The following is a 20273-nucleotide window of genomic DNA, read 5'->3' on the forward strand; positions in this document are numbered from 1 at the left end:
TGTCACAAACAATCCTGTACAGGTTTATTTTATGTGTGTAATATTATCTGTTGTAAACCATCTACCTTAAAAGATTGATCATCAAATGACAGGGAATGGTAATACAACGAGAATTTCCAAGGGAGATCTTAAGATAGCATCCAATAAAATCAGCACATTTAGAAAAGCTGGATAAAAACAGAAGCTTGGTAGAGTAAAAAGAAGACACTGCAGGAACAAATGAAGATCCTGAAAAATATCCCAACAGAGGGGTCAAAACAACAATTGTTCAAGAAAAAACTGAAGAGGAACATGATAACTTACTACTAAGAAGATATTACCTTCAACTAGTCATAATGATTTTATAGTATACTTAAGTAACATTCAGCTGCTTATTCTATATGTTAATATGTAACTTGCCTTGTTACCAACCCCTGAAAGCAGTTATAGGGATACCCTGTCTGAACGAATGGACACAACACCACTATGTCCTCAAAATGCTGCACAAGTTGTTATGCTGTTTTCTAAAAGGGTCTTTATGTTTAGCAGCCCTTCTTGTTTCAGTGTATGAAAACATCCAAACCAAAATAATCTTAACTGAGACCCTGAAAATTGTATTTACATATTCTAAATTTCATTTTATTACATCAAAATATCTTTTTATAATTAGTTCATTATGGGGAAATGTTGTTGTTTTCACAGAAGGAATGAAAAGGTTTAGTACATTTGAACAGATGCTGTCTCAGAGATAACCATACATTTAGATCTAAGACTTATAATGCACTGGAATTTTGCTTACTGCTCTTCTCTTTCAAAGTTCAACTGTTACATACGTCTGACATTTAGGCTACTGAAATACATAAGAAATCTAAAAACTATAATAACAGAAATTAAAGTTACATCATATACATTAGGCACAAGGTAGAAGCTACTCAATATGAAAATCAAATGATACTTTGTCAGAACATGAACTAGCATGCGAATTACGCTGAGATGGATGTCTTCTTAGTCAAATATCTATCCAGTTCTATCAGCAGTTCTACAAAAACAAAAGGGTTGACATTCTTGCTAAGCTGAGTGAGCAAAAACCAGTTTCCAACAGGCAGAGAATGTCCCAGGTGTTCAGCAACATTCCTTGGAAGCAGGCGAGCTTTTGCCCACAGTAAATAGACTCGGGTATTAACACTCAGCAAGATGATTGCACGGTAAACTAGTGCCACTGCAGACACCACAGCCAAAGCCACAAACCAGAACCATAAGAATAGGAATACCTGGAACAGCATTTTGGGTAATCAAATACAATTTTAATCACATGTGATATGAAAGTATTATGGAGGAAGAACAGAACTGTAGGTTACACTGATCTAAATTTGTGAAATATATATGCAATTCATTCAGATGTACTGTTGCTATGTCCAATAATTGCAGAAGTTCAACAATATAAATGTTGTTAACACTTTACAACAGGCAGGGCAACCTGTGGTGACCCTAAGGCCTGATTTACATACTTTCTTAAACTTGTGATCTGCTTCATCACGTGACAGATCAGTAGCACTCCCAATGCATAAATTCTAAAGTCAAAATATAGTGTACATGTCGTTTATGTTTATGGGGTAATGCACCAATATGAATGGCACTTCTTTCCCAACATGCCAGGCCATCACATTATGCCTCAAAACACCATTTTTGAGAGTACATTCATTTTATGTTCACCCCGTCTTCAGATGTTTACATTTACTTACGTGCTGTGAATGCGTTTTCCTTTTTTTTCCCCTTAGGATGTTTGTCAATAGGTGTCTTAAAAATTTCACTATGCCATTAGTAAAGGAACAATGTTCATGAGATGTCAATAATATACCATGGGATGTCAGGTACCTTGAAATGTCATCATAGAAAAATAAACACTTAAAGGGCAACTGGCTGCAACTAATTCATTATAAATTAGCTTAAATTTCAACACTGTAGTGTTCTAATGTGTCCACAGCAAAGAAGAATTATTTACTACTGTAAATATGAAATATCCTAAAATATGTTCTGAACGAAGCACAATGTGAGGGCCTTGCTTGCTCTCTCTCTTTCACAAATTTCTCAGGCAGGCTATATGGAAACCAATCGTGGTCTGAATCCAGCCTTTGGGCCACTAGATGCCCACCTGTACTCTAGAACATGACAATTTCTATTACACGTATATTCATAGCACCCATGAGCATGTTTTAATCTTGCGTGGTAAGTTCAGGTTCATATATTATATGTGGCTGAAAAGAAATACATTATCATGAAATATATAACTAAATCTGAGGGGGAAATTTCTAAGAATGTATGCCAGAATCATGGACTATAGGAAAAAGCATCATTTGAGATGTGATGCTACAGAGTGGTGACGAAAATTAAGTGGACCTAACAAGGGGAGGCCGCCAATTGTGAAATTCAGATTCGATTCATACTGCGCATAATAAAACCTCATGACCAGAGGTGTAATGTGGCAAAGCACCAAGATGCACTTCTCAGCCGTTGACGAGAAAATCGACAGTTAAAAGAAACCGTTGCGGTGAAATACTCTCTACGTTTAATAATTTTCTACAGCGTCGTGGAGCAGCGGTAAGCGCTCGGGTTCGTAATCCGAAGGTCGCCGGTTCGAATCTCGCGCCATGCAACCATTTGTTTTTTGTAATATATATATATATATATATATATAACAAAAAACAAATACTAAAGTTGCAACAATTATGCATATAATAAGTTGTTGAAAGTCGTTTGTCGTGGAAAAACTGGCGACTTCGAACGTCATTATGTTTTCCGCAAACAAAGTTGTATTTCACAAATGTTATTAATTATGTTCATAATGTTATCCACGTATAGTTAACGGAAGACGTAGAAACGATATTCCGAAACGAATACGTATAGCGTAAGTCAAACGTTCGAATTAGAATAGAGACCCCACGAACACAAATTTGCTGTCGCAGGTATGAAATATAAACTCCGTTATTCGCTCGTTACACTTGAAGGACAGATGTTGAATGGGCCGAAACGAGCCGCCGCATAACAGCGTAGTTGCGTGCTAACTTCGAAAGAAGGTAGATGCGGTCCCTAGCGCAACTTATAACATGGTCGAAAATCAGTGTCGATATATATATAACGCTGTAGGAAACTAGTAATCGTAGAGAGTATTTCACCGCAACGGTTTCTTTTAACTGTTGATTTTCTCGACAACGGCTGAGAAGTGCATTTTGGTGCTTTGCCACATTACACCTCTGGCCATGAGCTTTTATTATGCGCAGTATGAATTGAATCTGAATTTCACAATCGGCGGCCTCCCCTTGTAAGACACAAAGGACGAGAAGGTTATTTGCAGAATAAGCAAGGAAAGAATACGTAGAAACAATGGCTAAATGATGAGACAATGCTATGCTAAGAAATAACTTCAGTGGCACAAAAGGAACCTGTAGAGTGCAAAAACTGTAGGGTAAGACAGAGACTGGAAAACATACAACAAATAATTATGGATACTGATGTGTTATTCTGAGATGAAGAGGTTGGCATAGGAGTGAAGTCAGGTAAGACATATCAAATCAGTCAGAATTCACATTTTCTATAATGTTCACTTGATTCTCCTAGCTGGTACACCAGTCCTGATGAACCACAACTTAGGGCTTTTTCTAGGAAACTATTTCATAAAAGATTTAAGTTTTATATTTTCCACCAAACTTAGGCTTAGTTTAAAAATGAGGCAAGATGAAACAAAGAACACTGTCTACTTCTTTCTTCTAGTGTTACACAGAGGGTATTATCACAATACATAACATTTTCTTACATCCTGTGCTACTTGTACCACTAACATTGCAAATTAATCTTGCTGGACTTTTACTGTTGGCCTGGGCACCCTGAACATTTTCTGTTAACCATTATTTCCTTTCTTTGTAATACTGTCATTCACCACTTCAAATCACCAGCATTTGGCAAATTAAGTATTAATATCTTCATAGACTTCTGAATCAGTTGCCTATTCACAAACAGGCATACCTCAATAATGGCAGTGTTGTTAAGGAGAAAAGGAAGAAAGGATTAGGGTTTAGCACCTCATCAATATTGAGATGATTACAGATGGAGCATAGGCTTGGTTCACACAGGTTTGGTATAGCGTAATGAGCATGGCTTCATTAAAGAATCTCCCTAGTTTTCACCTTTACTTATCCAGTGCCACCACAAAATTACTATATCAGGACAGGACTTTTAATTCCACTTCTGCTGAAGTTGAGTCTAATATTTTAACCTCTGTGTCGTCCTACTCTAACTGAAACTATGAATTTTAGATTCTATAATGACTTAATATGCTTACTTATGGTCCTGCTACTAAAGTGGCTAGAAAAGAATTGCACTTCCACATTAAATCAAATGAATAGATGTTTTAGTTGTCATTGCTTGGCAACTCAAGACAGTTAGTACCTTATCGTTGATATTGTTCAGAGGTAGAATACACAGGGAATCCATCTTGGACATTCCCCCAGATGTACCAAAATAGTACATCCTGCATTTGGCTACTTTGGGAAACATGTGATCCAGAGGAGATGGCATTGTTTGATTTTTTAGACCAAAATCTGTTGATGATGCATATTTGATAAAATTTGGCCCAAGAAATGCAAATTCTCCTCCAAGAAACCTATCCAGCAAGATGATCTGCAGTACCTGAAATTAAGAAAATAACGTCAAACTATTTTTAGTTACATGAGGAACACATAACTAATGAATATAGATTTTTGTTGAGCTGCATACACACTTCCTCCAAAACGACAACCATTTGCATAAAATTTGAAAGGAGAACATTTTTTATAGTTATGTTAGAAATGAGAAAAAGTAGAAATACATCCCTGCAGGGGGATATAATTTTAGATATGAACTCTGTAAGGATCAAGATATAATACTTAATAAGATATGACATTTTTTCTCTGCCATAGAATTTTAGGTCACACTTTACATTTAATTTCAGAAGTTCATTGTGCTGGGTCTTACAATCACAACACTGTCACACTGTGACTGGAATATCAACACGTTACTCTTGGCAGTTCTTTTAATAGCCTCAGGTAAAATTCCTTATGGTAAAATATCAGCCAGTTTTCCATTACACTGACCCATGTTGCAAGTTTTATATAACCATATAAAAATATGATTTCCTTTTGTGTTCAGGTAGGTCTCTAATAAGATGTGGTTGTGGAGCAAACAGGATACATAACATTTTATCAAGACTATGCATGAATCAAATTACACTGAATGCTAAATAATGCTGTATGGCTAGAGTAGTCACAAGAAGGCTCACAAGCTGCATGCAGCTCTTGCTTCAATGTATTGGGGCTCATGAAGTAAAGTATGTACTTATACAATAATGGAAAGGCAACCTATCACGTGTGGAGCACAGTAACACATAACAGCATTTACACTAGCTTTTGGGCATGCTCTTTTTCTGGCTAATGCTTTAAAAATAGTATGAATGCTGTATTCTATTAGGTGTTACTGTGCTCTACTGATCAATGTGCTGTATGTGAGTGCTTGCCTTCCCTTACTTTACATATTGCTTCATCCATGAATTTCCATTATTGTAATATAAAAGCATAAATAAAGTATAAAAATAATAAACATTTGAAATTGTATGAAGTAAAAAGTAATGCCCATATATATGACACAAATGATACTCCTTGCATAGATTCACAACTGAGCAACCTTCTTGTCACTGCACCGCACCGGCTTTGCAACAGCAGAGATCGAAGTTCAGGCAGCGGCTAGTTACATTCACAGCTAATAATGTGATTACTTTTCTCCGTGCAGTATCACTGTTTAAGTTAACTTATGATTATTGCTGGTGTCCTAACAGTAGCTATGTTATCTAAGAAGTGTAAATATGAAGAAGAGAACAGTGTTTAACATTTTTTGTAGAGAGGAATGGTAAACCAATGTGTGTTTTGTGTCAAATGATATTGTCATGGTACATGGCCAATAATCTGAAACATCACCTTGACACTAACCACAGTGGTTTCAGGAAAGACTTTCTTGTTGGTTCTCAGTTGAGAAAAATTAATCTGACATCACTATAGGAAAAACTTCAAGGACAGAGTAGGGTTATGGCTATGTTTACCATAGGTGCAGATTTAAGAACCTTACACAAAGGGTGAGTTTGTAAAGAATGATATTGCACATCTCGTTTCTACACTCCTGCAAATTGAAATAAGAACACCATGAATTCATTGTCCCAGGAAGGGGAAACTTTATTGACACATTCCTGGGGTCAGATACATCACATGATCACACTGACAGAACCACAGGCACATAGACACAGGCAACAGAGCATGCACAATGTCGGCACTAGTACAGTGTATATCCACCTTTCGCAGCAATGCAGGCTGCTATTCTCCCATGGAGACGATCGTAGAGATGCTGGATGTAGTCCTGTGGAACGGCTTGCCATGCCATTTCCACCTGGCGCCTCAGTTGGACCAGCGTTCGTGCTGGAAGTGCAGACCGCGTGAGACGACGCTTCATCCAGTCCCAAACATGCTCAATGGGGGACAGATCTGGAGATCTTGCTGGCCAGGGTAGTTGCTTACACCTTCTAGAGCACGTTGGGTGGCACGAGATACATGCGGATGTGCATTGTCCTGTTGGAACAGCAAGTTCCCTTGCCGGTCTAGGAATGGTAGAACGATGGGTTCGATGACGGTTTGGATGTACCGTGCACTATTCAGTGTCCCCTCGACGATCACCAGTGGTGTACGGCCAGTGTAGGAGATCGCTCCCCACACCATGATGCCGGGTGTTGGCCCTGTGTGCCTCGGTCGTATGCAGTCCTGATTGTGGCGCTCACCTGCACGGCGCCAAACACGCATACGACCATCATTGGCACCATGGCAGAAGTGACTCTCATCGCTGAAGACGACACGTCTCCATTTGTCCCTCCATTCACGCCTGTCGCGACACCACTGGAGGCGGGCTGCACGATGTTGGGGCATGAGCGGAAGACGGCCTAACGGTGTGCGGGACCGTAGTCCAGCTTCATGGAGACGGTTGCGAATGGTCCTCGCCGATACCCCAGGAGCAACAGTGTCCCTAATTTGCTGGGATGTGGCGGTGCGGTCCCCTACGGCACTGCGTAGGATCCTACGGTCTTGGCGTGCATCCGTGCGTCGCTGCGGTCCGGTCCCAGGTCGACGGGCACGTGCACCTTCCGCCGACCACTGGCGACAACATCGATGTACTGTGGAGACCTCATGCCCCACGTGTTGAGCAATTCGGCGGTACGTCCACCCGGCCTCCCGCATGCCCACTATACGCCCTCGCTCAAAGTCCGTCAACTGCACATACGGTTCACGTCCACGCTGTCGCGGCATGCTACCAGTGTTAAAGACTGCGATGGAGCTCCGTATGCCACGGCAAACTGGCTGACACTGACGGCGGCGGTGCACAAATGCTGCGCAGCTAGCGCCATTCGACGGCCAACACCACGGTTCCTGGTGTGTCCGCTGTGCCGTGCGTGTAATCATTGCTTGTACAGCCCTCTCGCAGTGTCCGGAGCAAGTATGGTGGGTCTGACACACCGGTGTCAATGTGTTCTTTTTTCCATTTCCAGGAGTGTATTTTAGACCTCAAAAATAAGAAACTACATAAAATACCAACTTCTAGACATACAACAGGAAGGCATGATTCTGGTATTAGTGATGATATTGTAAGTAATGTGCAAATATAAAAAAATATATAAAGTGACTGCTCAGCAATGAGTCTGGCTTCAGATGAGTTTACAGATATACAAGATAAAACTCCAAGTTTCCATATTTGTAAGATATGTATTGAATTACTTGGATTTGGTGGAACAGCTCTTAGAGCTTTTTACATTGAACAATACTGCTCTATGTTGTGACACTGAAGAAGCCCTGGAGGTGTTTCAGTGAAATATGCAGTGCCTACTGGGAAGATTGTCAGCATATAACAAATAAAAAGCATGACCCTGTGGGGCTTTTAAATGCAGACACTTCATATTGTGTCCACTGTTACTATTCACAGACAACATTAAGCATATAAATATTTCCAATATTGACTTGTTATGCAGGTGGTGCTAAAATTGTAAGCTACATTCCTTCAAGTTCCAGAACACACTGGCAGGTCAAATCTTTCATAGAAGAAATGTGTACTGATGACCCTTCTACTGATGTGTCTTGGCATTGCTTAGTGAAGGTAATGTTCCAGGCAGATTTTTCAAATTATTGAATCCAATAAAGCTATTTTTGCAAGAAAAAGGAAAATCTTTCCCTCAACTTTATGAGCCACAGTGGCTTACATTGGCTCTTATTACTGATGACGTTCAGCATTTACTAACACTAAACACAAAGTTACAATGAAGAGTGAAATTTATTTGTGATTTAGTGCAGCCTGTGTCATCTTTCATAACAAATTAAGACCCTTTCAGAAATAATTTGAGACTAAAACATTTGCTCATTTCATATGCCTGAAGACAATTACTGAAAATCTGCCTCTATTTCAGGTGCAAATACAATGTTATTTATGAGAATGCCTGCACTTGTTGAAGAAATATAAATGTAAGATTTACTAATGTATGGAACATTCTGGTTGAGAATAACAAATTATTTAGGAGTGAAGGACACGACTCACTTAAAGACAGAAGCACTGCGTCGTCGACAGATACATACACAAAAGGTACTGAGCTTTACTTTGCTAGCTTTCAGAATGGAATTCCTTTCTAAAGCTGTAGGAGGAACATCCACACAAACACACAGTCACTCACATGCGCACACTTGTCTCCCTACATTGTACTCATTCAACTACTGAATCGAATGAGCACAGTGTAAAATCTAGTGAGGTTATCACAGATTCCGAATGTGAATTAATCAGGATGAAATTGAGTATCAAAGAACAGTCAAAAATGGTGATCAGACGCTTCTTTTACAGATCACCTGGGTCAGAACTTGCAGAATATAACTAGTAATTTACCTGATCAAACTGTTGTAATAGGGATGACTTCAACTTACCAGGTATAGATAGGGAGTGTTATGCCATAAAAACTGGTGCCAGAGACAGGGATTGGGGCATTGTTCTGGGTGTCTTGTCTGAAAATTACTTGAGCAGATAGTTTGAAAATCAACTCATGACAGTAACATCTTAGACCTCCTGGCAAAACTTATCAAATCAATTAACGTAGAGGAAGGAATCAGTGATCATAAGGCTGTCACAGCATCTATGATGTATCGAATCAGTCAATGTAGAGGAAGGTATCAGTGATCATAAGGCTGTGGCAGCATCTATGATGACTCGTTCTACAAGGAATGTTAAGAAAAGTAGAAAGATAGATTTACTCAGCAAGGGTGACAGGATACAAATTTCAGAATATCTCAGCAGTCAGCATCAAATATTTGGTGATGAGGATGAAGATGTGGAGGACAAACAGAAAAAATTGAAAGGCATCGTTCAATATACCCTAGACTAGTATGTTCCAAGTAAGGTTATAACTAGAATGGTGGAAGGGGTCAAAATGACCCCTGTCAGATGTTTTTTTGTTCATTGTCATATCCAATTTATTTACTTTGTTAATGAAATTATGACCTTTCTGATTTTTTCTCCTCTTTCTGAAGATATTTTAGTATTTACAAAATATTTTACTTTTCCTCACCATTTCATTCAGTATACCTAGAACGGTGGAAGGGGTCAATTTGACCGCACTGTAATCTCTTCTAAATGTAAGTAAATTATCCAACAATAGTGGCAACAGTGAGTAGTAATGCAGAGCAGTTCCTCCTCATTGTTGTGACTTGGCACATGTACATTCCAATCTGCCACAGCTTACGTTGTGTCATTCAGGCAGTCTTTGTCTGTGGAACACATTTTCAAACTTGTATGTCAGCGTGGACTTTCTGATGGAGAAGTGTCACATCTCTTAGAGAATTCCAAAGTCGAATCAGAAATTGACTTCTCTGATGAAGATGATGGTTATGTACCTGACACAAATGAAGATGAAGACACTGTGAATGAGAGGCGATTAATGGAAGAGGATTCAGATGCTGATATATATCAATCATCACATCTTTCACAACAGCAGGTATGGTTGTAAGCGTCTACAAAGATGATTACAAGGGATGAAACTATGTGGGAGATTGGAAATTATTCATTTTCTGGAAGGCAGTCCGCTGTGATTGTTCTGAAGGAGAGAGGAGGTTCCACTGCTTATGCTTGCAACAAGTTCTGTCACCAGTTCCTTCTGTCTTAATTTTGCAGAAGCAATGCTATGTCTCATGATACACAGAATCAAATGCTCACAAAGTACTAAAAAACAATGACTGGACTGTTTCACTTGAGAAACTGAGAGCCATTGCGTATGTTTGGGGTGTATTGTGCATAAAATGTATGCCTGTGGATGATCTCTGGTCGAACTCTTGGGGGCCTGCTTTTATCAAGGACATAATGCCAAGGGACAGATTTCAGGAGGTTCTTAGATTTCTCCGTTTTCATGAAAAATCAACCTGGGCTGAATGCCTGGCAGCCAACAAATTCGCTCTTGTATCTGAAATTTGGGGAAAGTTCACTGAAAACACTATTTGTGCTTACCACCCAGGAGAAACTATAACCATTGACAAGCAACTGTTACCAAGCAAAGCAAGATGCAGGTGTCCAACAAACCAGACAACTGTGGTCTCCAAACCAGACAAATATGGTCTCAAATTCTGCTTGGCTGTTGAATTAACGACAAAGTATATATTTAATGCTTTCCCATTCCTTGGCAAAGAGGACACGCACAAAGAGAAACAAGCACTTGGAGAGTACGTCGTTCTGCGTCTCATGGAGCCATTTGTAAATCACGGAAGAAATGTGACCACAGGCAATTTCTTTACACCTCTTCAACTTGCTAAAAATCTCAAAGGAAAGAAAACTTCATCAGTTGGTACAATGAACAAGATCCGCGGTGAAATCCTCGATGAAGTAACGAAGCCGAATGCTGAAATACACTCCGCCACAATACTGCACAATAATGGTAACACAGACTGCACCTTGACTGTATATCAAGGAAAGAAGAATGAAAATGTCATTCTTCTGTGTATGAAGTAGCAATAAGCAAGGAAGGAAAGAAAAAAACCTGTAACTGTAATGTTCTACAATGCAGCAAATTACAGGGTGGACGCGGTTGATCAAATGACTCGTAAATATACTACGAAGGTTGCATGTAGGAGATGGCCAATGAATGTCTTCTACAACATACTGTACATGGCAGCAATAAATGCATGGGTCATCTATAACACAGTAATGAACAAGAAAGTGGAAAGGAATAAGTTCATACTTTAATTGACAAATGAACTCGAGGGAACGAAAGAGCAAGAACATCAGGCAAAGGAAGAGGATATGGGACTGAAATCACCTAGAAAGCCAAGGAAGTGGCAAATCAGGGTCTGCAAAGGCAAACAGACCAGCAAAAACTATGGGAAGTGCCACAAATCTGCATGCGGAAAATGTGTGCAAGAAACACAAATCACCTGTGCTAAGTGCGTCTAGCAGCTTCAAATGACTTGAGTGAAAATTAATACAGAGCTTTTTGTAAAACACATGTGAATGTAAAATGGACCAAATATACTAAATGTGTCTTGAAGGGTGTATGAATAGTTAATAAATTAAAATTTATAGTTAAGAAACTTGTTAGCAGTAGTAACAATAAATTAGTATGGTATATTGTTGTTCAATGAAATTAGTAATTATTATTTATAGTTGTAAATAATTATTGTGATTACTAGAAATAAAGTATGGATCAACAAACACTAAAAAAGTGCTTGTTTAAGTCAAATATGAAAATATTTTATACGGGTCAAAATGGCCCCTTTTCGCTGTTTTAGGAATCTCAGAAACTCTGCCATTCTAGTGTTAAGGGATGGAAAGATCTACCTTGGTTAATAGCCTTGTTAGAAAAGCACTATGTAAACAAAGAGCACTTCATCTCAGATTCAAGAGAAGTGAAAATGTAGGTGACAAACAAAAATGAATGAAACAAAAATGAGTAAGGAAAGCAATAAGAGAAGCGTTCAATGATTTTGAAAGTAAGACGTTGTCAACCGACCTGAGTAAAAAACCTAATAGATTTTGCTCATATGTAAAATTGGTAAATGGGTCAAAATCATCTATTCATTCTCTCAGCGACCACACCGGCACCGAATCTGAAGATAACAGAGAGAAGGCCAAAATACTGAATTCGGTCTTCTGAAGTTGTTTCACAGTGGAAAATCATAACACTGTCCCTCCTTTCAATTGTCCTACAAACGTCAAAATGGTGGATGTTGAGATAACTGATGGCGGAATTGAAAAGCAGCTACAATCCCTTAGTAGTGGAAAGGTGTCAGAACCAGATGATATACCTATAAGATTCTATAAGGATTATGTGAAAGACAGATCCACACAATTATAGACCCATATTATTGCTGTCAATATGTTGTAGAATTATGGAACACGTTTTATGCTCAACAATTATGACATTTTCCGAAAATCAACAAGTCTTCTATAAAAATCAACATTATTCTGCAAATAGAGATCCTGTGGAACTCAGCTCATTCTGCTCCACCATGAGATCCACAGCACAGTGGACAAAGGTGCTCAGGTTGATGCTATGTTCCTTGATTTCAGTATAACATTTGACACTGTCCTGCATTGCCGTTTGTTGTAGAAGGGGGGGGGGGGGGGGGGGGGGCAATGCAAGCTTACGGAGTATCAGAGCAGACTTGGGATTGGATTCAAGACTTTCTTGCAGATAGAACTCAACATGTCGCCCTTAATGGAACAAAACCAACAAATGTAAAGGTAATATCCGGAGTACCACAGGGAAGTGTGATAGGACCGTTGCTGTTTATAATATATATAAATGATCTAGTAGAAAGCGTTGGATGCTCTTTAAGGCTATTCGCAGATGATGGAGTTGTCTATACCAAAGTAGCAATGCTAAAAAATAGTAAGATTTTGCAGAATGACCTGCACACAAAATTATGCTAACAAAATACACAAGTTTCATACATAGCACTGACCAGACACTACTAGATCCTTCTGTACAAGTTGTGATACAGCATCAAATATCCAGTTATTACAATCTCAATCTCAGAGATTGGCTTAACTTAGATATGCTATGTATGACATTGCGTGAAGCTGAATTTTTCAAGGCTGCGATTAATCATGGCGACTGGATCACCAGAGTCAGAAAAACAATGACATTCCACAGTGTAATGGATAGTGTATAGAATTGATGTGTAAAAGGTTGTAGGTTCATCTCTTGTCAGTCATTTACATTCAATTAAATGATTTAAAAGGCAATGGTTAGCATATAAACCTGACATATGGATAGTCATAGGTTCAAATCTCATCAATTGCAATGAATATTTTTCAAAATCTAATCAAAGACTTATTACTATTTTCATCAACATATTGACTTTTTTGCTGTTAGCACTAACACTGTAATTTTTCTGTTTTGAGTTTGCTCGTAGAGGTTAGTAGTAAACAGCATGAACAAAGAAATTGTGATTTCAGTTTCACCACAGATTGTTGCTCACCATTTTCTCAGACACATTGTACATTGTGAGGTTGTAGTTAGTTAGGACGTAAGTTTCAATTCAGGGCTACAAAACATGTCGATTGCCTCCGTTCAGACACTGGACACTTAAAATAATCTGTCAACTGAGCACCTCCCATTTCTGTCACACTTCGTGGTGGCTGCTTCCAACATTGCTTCACATTACAGGTCAACAGCATTTGTGAAGCAATCCACCATGTTTGTGTGTCTCCTCTAACCAAAAGGTAGCTGGTAGGAGATGGGCGAACACTGTAGCTGCAAGTGACAGACATGAACTATCACGTAATTTTAACCATATTATAGAATGGATCTTAGATCAAGTATGTACCATTGCTAAATTAAAATAGTGAAAGCAAGAGCTTGGAAACCTGTTAAAATGTGTCATTTGAAGTGCAAAGGTTACCTTTAAAAATATTTACTAGGAAGTGGGGTTAATTTTTTTCATTAATTTTGGGCTGTAGGATATCATGGCAGGAAAGTACATTGCAACATTGCTCTTGTTGACTTAGAGGTGCTCAAAATATCAACAAGAACACAGCACCTACACAATGACATGGCACAAGTATTATATTTCTGCAAATATGTAAAATAAATTTATATTAGCACATGAACTACGCAATGAGATATTCTACATATTTTATTTCTGCAAAAGTGTTAAATGATCCTGTATTAGCATATGAATTATACAATGAGACATTCTAGATACTGGCACAAGTATTTTATTTCTGCAAAAATGTAGAACGATTCTGTATCAGCACATGATCATTTCATGATACTTATAATGCAGGTATCTGCCAACAGAAGTTCAAGTGTACTGACATCACATATTGCAACGAAAGCAAAAGGACTGTATTTAGAAATAAGCATTTCAATATTAAATGAAAGGCAATTGTGGATCATATACAACAATTTCCTCAATGTAAGTCACGCCACACATCATATATGTGGAACCTTAGACCTGTCCATTTATACAGCCCTCCATTTCTTTTGAATCTGATCCAGCCATATTCTATTTCAACATAAGATATGTAACTGATCATACTGGTCACTATTAGTGACTCACATTAAGCTGATGCGATAAGACTTGTGCAAAAATACAACATATTTTCTCCTTCTAGGGCCTATTACTCCCTTTGATTACTGGTGTACAAAGTTGTACTATGATGACATGCTAAAATGTAATGCCTCCACGGTGGCTACTCAAACTTAGGAGATAAAAAGAAAAATTCTTCTTCTTCTTTTGCTAATGCCTTTGCACAGGGTCGGCGTGGTTACAATCGCATTTGGCAAGGTTAATTTGAAGGGGTGGCCAGATGCCCTTCCTGCCGCCACCTCGTACCTCCCGGGATGGAATCAGTGTACCCCAGCTGTCTGCGTCTAGTGTAAATCATGAAATAGTGTGAATGTGTTTCAAATGTCTGCAAGTCATGTAACTGAGGTGGGATGTGGGGACCAGCCCAGTATTCAGTTAGTGGGATGTGGAAAACCACCTAAAAACCACATCCAGGCTGGTCGGCACATGGGCCCTCATTGTTAATCCGCCGACTGGATGCAATCTGGGACCAGCACGCCCACCCGAGTCCAGGAAGCAGTACATTAGCGCTCTTGGCTAACCTGGTGGGTCTGGTATAAAATGAAAAATAAATAAATAAATTTGCTGAGAATTCCAGGTGTGAGGGTGAAGATGGTGTCAAAAGCTCCTGATAAGTTAATGGTGAGCATGGTGGGTGGGTTAGGATGGTGGGCTAAGCTATAAAAACCACATTTTTTGAACATTGATCATTCATGTGGAATAATGTTCATATAAGTATTTTAAAATTTGTGATTTGTAATGGTCAATAAAATTAAATGCCAATGCTACGTTAATAACACAGGGTTCCCTGAGATTTTATGAAAATCCTGAAATTCCCAATTTTTCTGGGTAAAAGGTAATCTCCCAAAAATTCAAAGCTTTCCAGAAGAATTGTCATCCTGGCAACCACTTTTTCTATGGCAAAACATGCAATGTTGGGTTGTTTATAATTGTAATGAAGGAAACGGTGATGATAACCTCAACATGTGTGACAGAGACCGGAGTGGACAACCGCACATGGAAACCAACGAGACTCATTGGAATTGGATTGATGAACTCATCAGAGAAAATTCTTGGATAATGCAGACACAGCTCTTAGGTGTGACAGAAAACTGCTTGCACAGTGGGTGTCTCAAATGCTCACTCCTGACATGAAACAGAGAAGAGTGGATATCTGTCAACAATTTCTTTTGTGTTTTGAGTGCATGGGTAATGGGTTTCTCAACAACTTTGTGTCAGGTGATGAAAGCTGGATTCACCAGTTTGATCCCAAAAACAAGAGAGCCAAAAAGGATCACTGAAACCAAATAAGTTCAAGACCGTGCCATCAACAGGCAAATCATGTTGGTGCATTTGGAATTCATATCTAAGGCACCACCATAACTTTTGCAAGATACTGCGAGACCCTCGGAAAACTGAAAGCACAAATTCAAAGATTTTATCCACACATGGAGCACCATCCCATTTAGCACTAATATGCCAGACCACGCACAAGCACTGCAACATATGCAACAATCCAATGCCTTGGGTTCACTGTAACTGATCATCCTCTAAACTGTTCCCACTTGCCCCCATCCACTTTTCATCTATTTCCAAAACTTAAAAAAACATCTTCAAGCACTTTACTTTGATAGTAATGAAGTGGTGCAAACAGAGATGAGGTTGTGGCTCAGTCAACAAAATCAAACATTCTAAGTGATGATACAACAAGCTGGCCTCTCGTTGGGAGAACACAAAAGGAAGCTATTATTCTATGCATACTGTGATGTCCTAAAGTCTAATACTTATTATGAAATCTACAAAACCATCAGAAACCAATCACTTCAGATAAATTTAAATACCAAATTTGTGTAAAAACTGAACTTTATAAAGATTGTGAACTACCACTCCATTGAACACTCATTTAACGTTTGTGTAATATTAAATTTTACTACAACCTACAAATTCTAATTTTGTAAAAGCAATTGCATAAATATTTATGCAAACTTTTGTAATATTTTAATGTCACTTCATGAGAAAATAATTTCAAAAACATTTCTACTGACTATTTGTGACAATCACTCACTTCTTTCAGGAACATGTACAAAAGGATCTACATCCTGCTCATTTGCTAACACTTGGTGGGAAAAGTTGTTGATGATGGGAGTGTAGGAAAGACAGCTGTAAAGAGTAGTCACGTTTAGTGTTAGTATTGTAGTTAGTATAGAGTTTTGTCAGGACTGGCTCTCCCAAGTCCGTCAGTAGTTCTAATGGAATGTTGTCTTCTCCCGGGGCCTTGTTTCGACTCAGGTCTTTCAGTGCTCTGTCAAACTCTTCACACAGTATCATATCTCCCATTTCATCTTCATCTACATTCTCTTCCATTTCCATAATATTGTCCTCAAGTACATCGCCCTTGTGTAGACCCTCTATATACTCCTTCCACCTTTCTGCTTTCCCTTCTTTGCTTAGAGCTGGGTTTCCATCTGAGCTCTTGATATTCATGCAAGTGGTTCTCTTTTCTCCAAAGGTCTCCTTAATTTTCCTGTAGGCACTATCTATCTTACCCCTAGTGAGATAAGCCTCTACATCCTTACATTTGTTCTCTAGCCATCCCTGCTTAGCCATTTTGCACTTCCTGTCAATCTCATTTTTGAGATGTTTGTATTCCTTTTTGCTTGCTTCATTTACTGCATTTTTATATTTTCTCCTTTCATCAATTAAATTCAATATTTCTTCTGTTACCCAAGGATTTCTACTAGCCCTCATCTTTTTACCTACTTGATCCTCTGCTGCCTTCACTACTTCATCCCTCAGAGCTACCCATTCTTCTTCTACTGTATTTCTTTCCTCCATTCCTGTCAACTGTTCCCTTATGCTCTCCCTGAAACTCTGTACAACTTCTGGTTTAGTCAGTTTATCCAGGTCCCATCTCCTTAAATTCCCACCTTTTTGCAGTTTCTTCAGTTTTAATCTACAGTTCATAATCAATAGATTGTGGTCAGAGTCCACATGTGCCCCTGGAAATGTCTTACAATTTAAAACCTCGTTTTTAAATCTCTGTCTTACCATTATATAATCTATCTGATACCTTCTAGTATCTCCAGGATTCTTCCATGTATACAGCCTTCTATTATGATTCTTGAACCAAGTGTTAGCTATGATTAAGTTATGCTCTGTGCAAAATTCTACCAGATGGCTTCCTCTTTCATTTCTTACCCCCAGTCCATATTCACCTACTATGTTTCCTTCTCTCCCTTTTCCTACTATCGAGTTCCAGTCACCCATGAGTATTAAATTTTCGTCTCCCTTCACTACCTGAATAATTTCTTTTATTCATCATACATTTCATCAATTTCTTCATTATCTGCAGAACTAGTTGACATATAAACTTGTACTACAGGTAGTAGGTGTGGGCTTCGTGTCTATCTTGGCCACAATAATACATTCACTATGGTGTTTGTACTAGCTTACCCGCACTCCTATTTCTTTATTCATTATTTAATACATTCACTATGCTGTTTGTACTAGCTTACCCACACTCCTATTTCTTTATTCATTATTAAACCTACTACTGCATTACCCCTATTTGATTTTGTATTTATAACCCTGTATTCACCTGACCAAAAGTCTTGTTCCTCCTGCCACCGAACTTCACTAATTCCCACTATATCTAACTTTAGCCTATCCATTTCCCTTTTTGAATTTTCTAAACTACCTGCCCGATCAAGGGATCTGACATTCCACACTCCGATCCGTAGAACGTCAGTTTCCTTTCTCCTGATAACGACGTCCTCTTGAGTAGTCCCCGCCTCTCCAGGAATGGGGGACTATTTTACCTCCAGAATATTTTACCCAAGAGGACGCCATCATCATTTAACCATACAGTAAAGCTGCATGCCCTTGGGAAAAATTACGGCTGTAGTTTCCCCTTGCTTTCAGCCATTCGCAGTGCCAGCACAGCAAGGCCGTCTTGGTTAGTGTTACAAGGCCAGATCAGTCAATCATCCAGACTGTTGCCCCTGCAACTACTGAAAAGGCTGCTGCCCCTCTTCAGGAACCATACGTTTGTCTGGCCTCTCAACAGATACCCCTCCATTGTGGTTGCACCTATGGTACGGCCATCTGTATCGCTGAGGCACGCAAGCCTCCCCACCAACGGCAAGGTCCATGGTTCATGTCATATTACATTTTAATATTTATTTTCAGTTACTAGCTTCATCCTACACCTGATCAATATGAGATGAATCTCAAGGATGGTGTTATGAAACTGTATTATATACCTGACGTTAAGTCACTGAAGATAATAATTTGCCATTTCCAACTGTCTCCATTGAACCTGTTGTAAAGTTGTATGATTTTGACAAAGAGAAACACTGATGGCTGCTTGGAATCTACAAGGAACACTGAAGGCTGCTTGGAACAGACAAGAAAATACAATAAGACCAGGGCATTATGATAAAACTAAACCTGGCCCTGCTTAAATACTTTTAAACCAAAGTGTTTCAGCAGCAGCTAAGTATGCAGTAGTACTATGGATACTTTGAGGTTGTGCTGTGTCAACTGCATATTGTGTACACGTAATTTGCTAATGGTTTAAACTAAGAATGTGAGGGAAAAGAAACATTGCTATGTGCAAAGCTGTTGAAGGAAATCATGATGAATCTCTGTGTTATTGCACTGTCTGAAAATTTTAAAACTGAGAAAAATGAGGCCTGGAAAATAATAGCAGTTCTGACAATAAACACAGCAAATGACAATCAGAACTATATTCTGATCCAAAATGTTTCCTCTTTGTTTTATTGTGCACAATTTTGCAAGTTACCCTGGAAAACGTTTTCAGCGTGGTCTGAACAAATGATCTAGTTCCAGATTCCTTCAGTTTTTAAGACAATACTGTGACTTATTGCTGTGTCACAGTGTTCCCATTCTAGTCATCATTCAGTGCAGTTTTCATGTTTCTCATTCGAGGAACATAAAAATCAAGATAGTTCATGAAGAACAAAATGACCATAAACATATTATCTTTCAGAAGGTTTCCACAATCATCCTTCATACAATTCCTTTATGTTGTTACGTGAAAGCTGTAAAAACATTTTCTATCAATAAATAAATAAATTGTTTGCATAAAAATCCTCATAACTTAGGCTAACACTTCTATAATACGCATACGGTTTTCTCTTACTCCTAGTCAGCAACATCGCCAGAGCTTCACCCAACAAGAGTATGTTTTCAGTTAGGTGACCACATCTTGAAACTTAATGATTTTTAAGCTTTAATTACATAAAAATAACAGATATATTGTTGGAATATTGACCTAAAATGCTATTTACATGTTTCAATCATTCAGAATAACAATCTGAACCATATTTTTAACATAGGAAAGTAGTTAAATGTCACCCATTGTGATGCCAAAGTTTGGAATTTGGCTCAAAGATGCCTACAACCTTCCTCTGTAATTGTGCAAAAGTATAGTGCTTCTGCGATGTCACCTTCAGACTGGGTGATGCTTCTTACAGCAAGGAGCTGACATATGTGAAAAAGAGGCCAGAGATCAGAAGTTCATGTGAGGTGTAAGGTGCATCAGTGATGCCACAATAGCACTAAATTTCACCACAGTTCTAATCTATGCTGCCATGGACATGTCATATGATGGGA

General features: G+C 38.7%; 1 protein-coding gene across 1 annotated transcript in view; it reads right to left on the minus strand.

Annotated features, from left to right (window-relative positions):
- Window positions 1-962: 962 nt before the first annotated feature.
- Window positions 963-20273, minus strand: part of LOC126456348 (innexin inx2-like) — a 58123-nt gene continuing 38812 nt past the window's right edge. Inside the window, exons 4-5 of the mRNA XM_050092101.1 lie at window positions 4423-4662; window positions 963-1250 (exon numbers count right to left, since the gene is read on the minus strand). Of these exons, the coding sequence (XP_049948058.1) occupies window positions 963-1250; window positions 4423-4662 (528 nt within the window). The remainder of the gene's footprint in view (window positions 1251-4422; window positions 4663-20273) is intronic.

Source organism: Schistocerca serialis, chromosome 2 (genome assembly GCF_023864345.2).
Source record: "Schistocerca serialis cubense isolate TAMUIC-IGC-003099 chromosome 2, iqSchSeri2.2, whole genome shotgun sequence".
NCBI classification, from domain to species: domain Eukaryota; kingdom Metazoa; phylum Arthropoda; class Insecta; order Orthoptera; family Acrididae; genus Schistocerca; species Schistocerca serialis.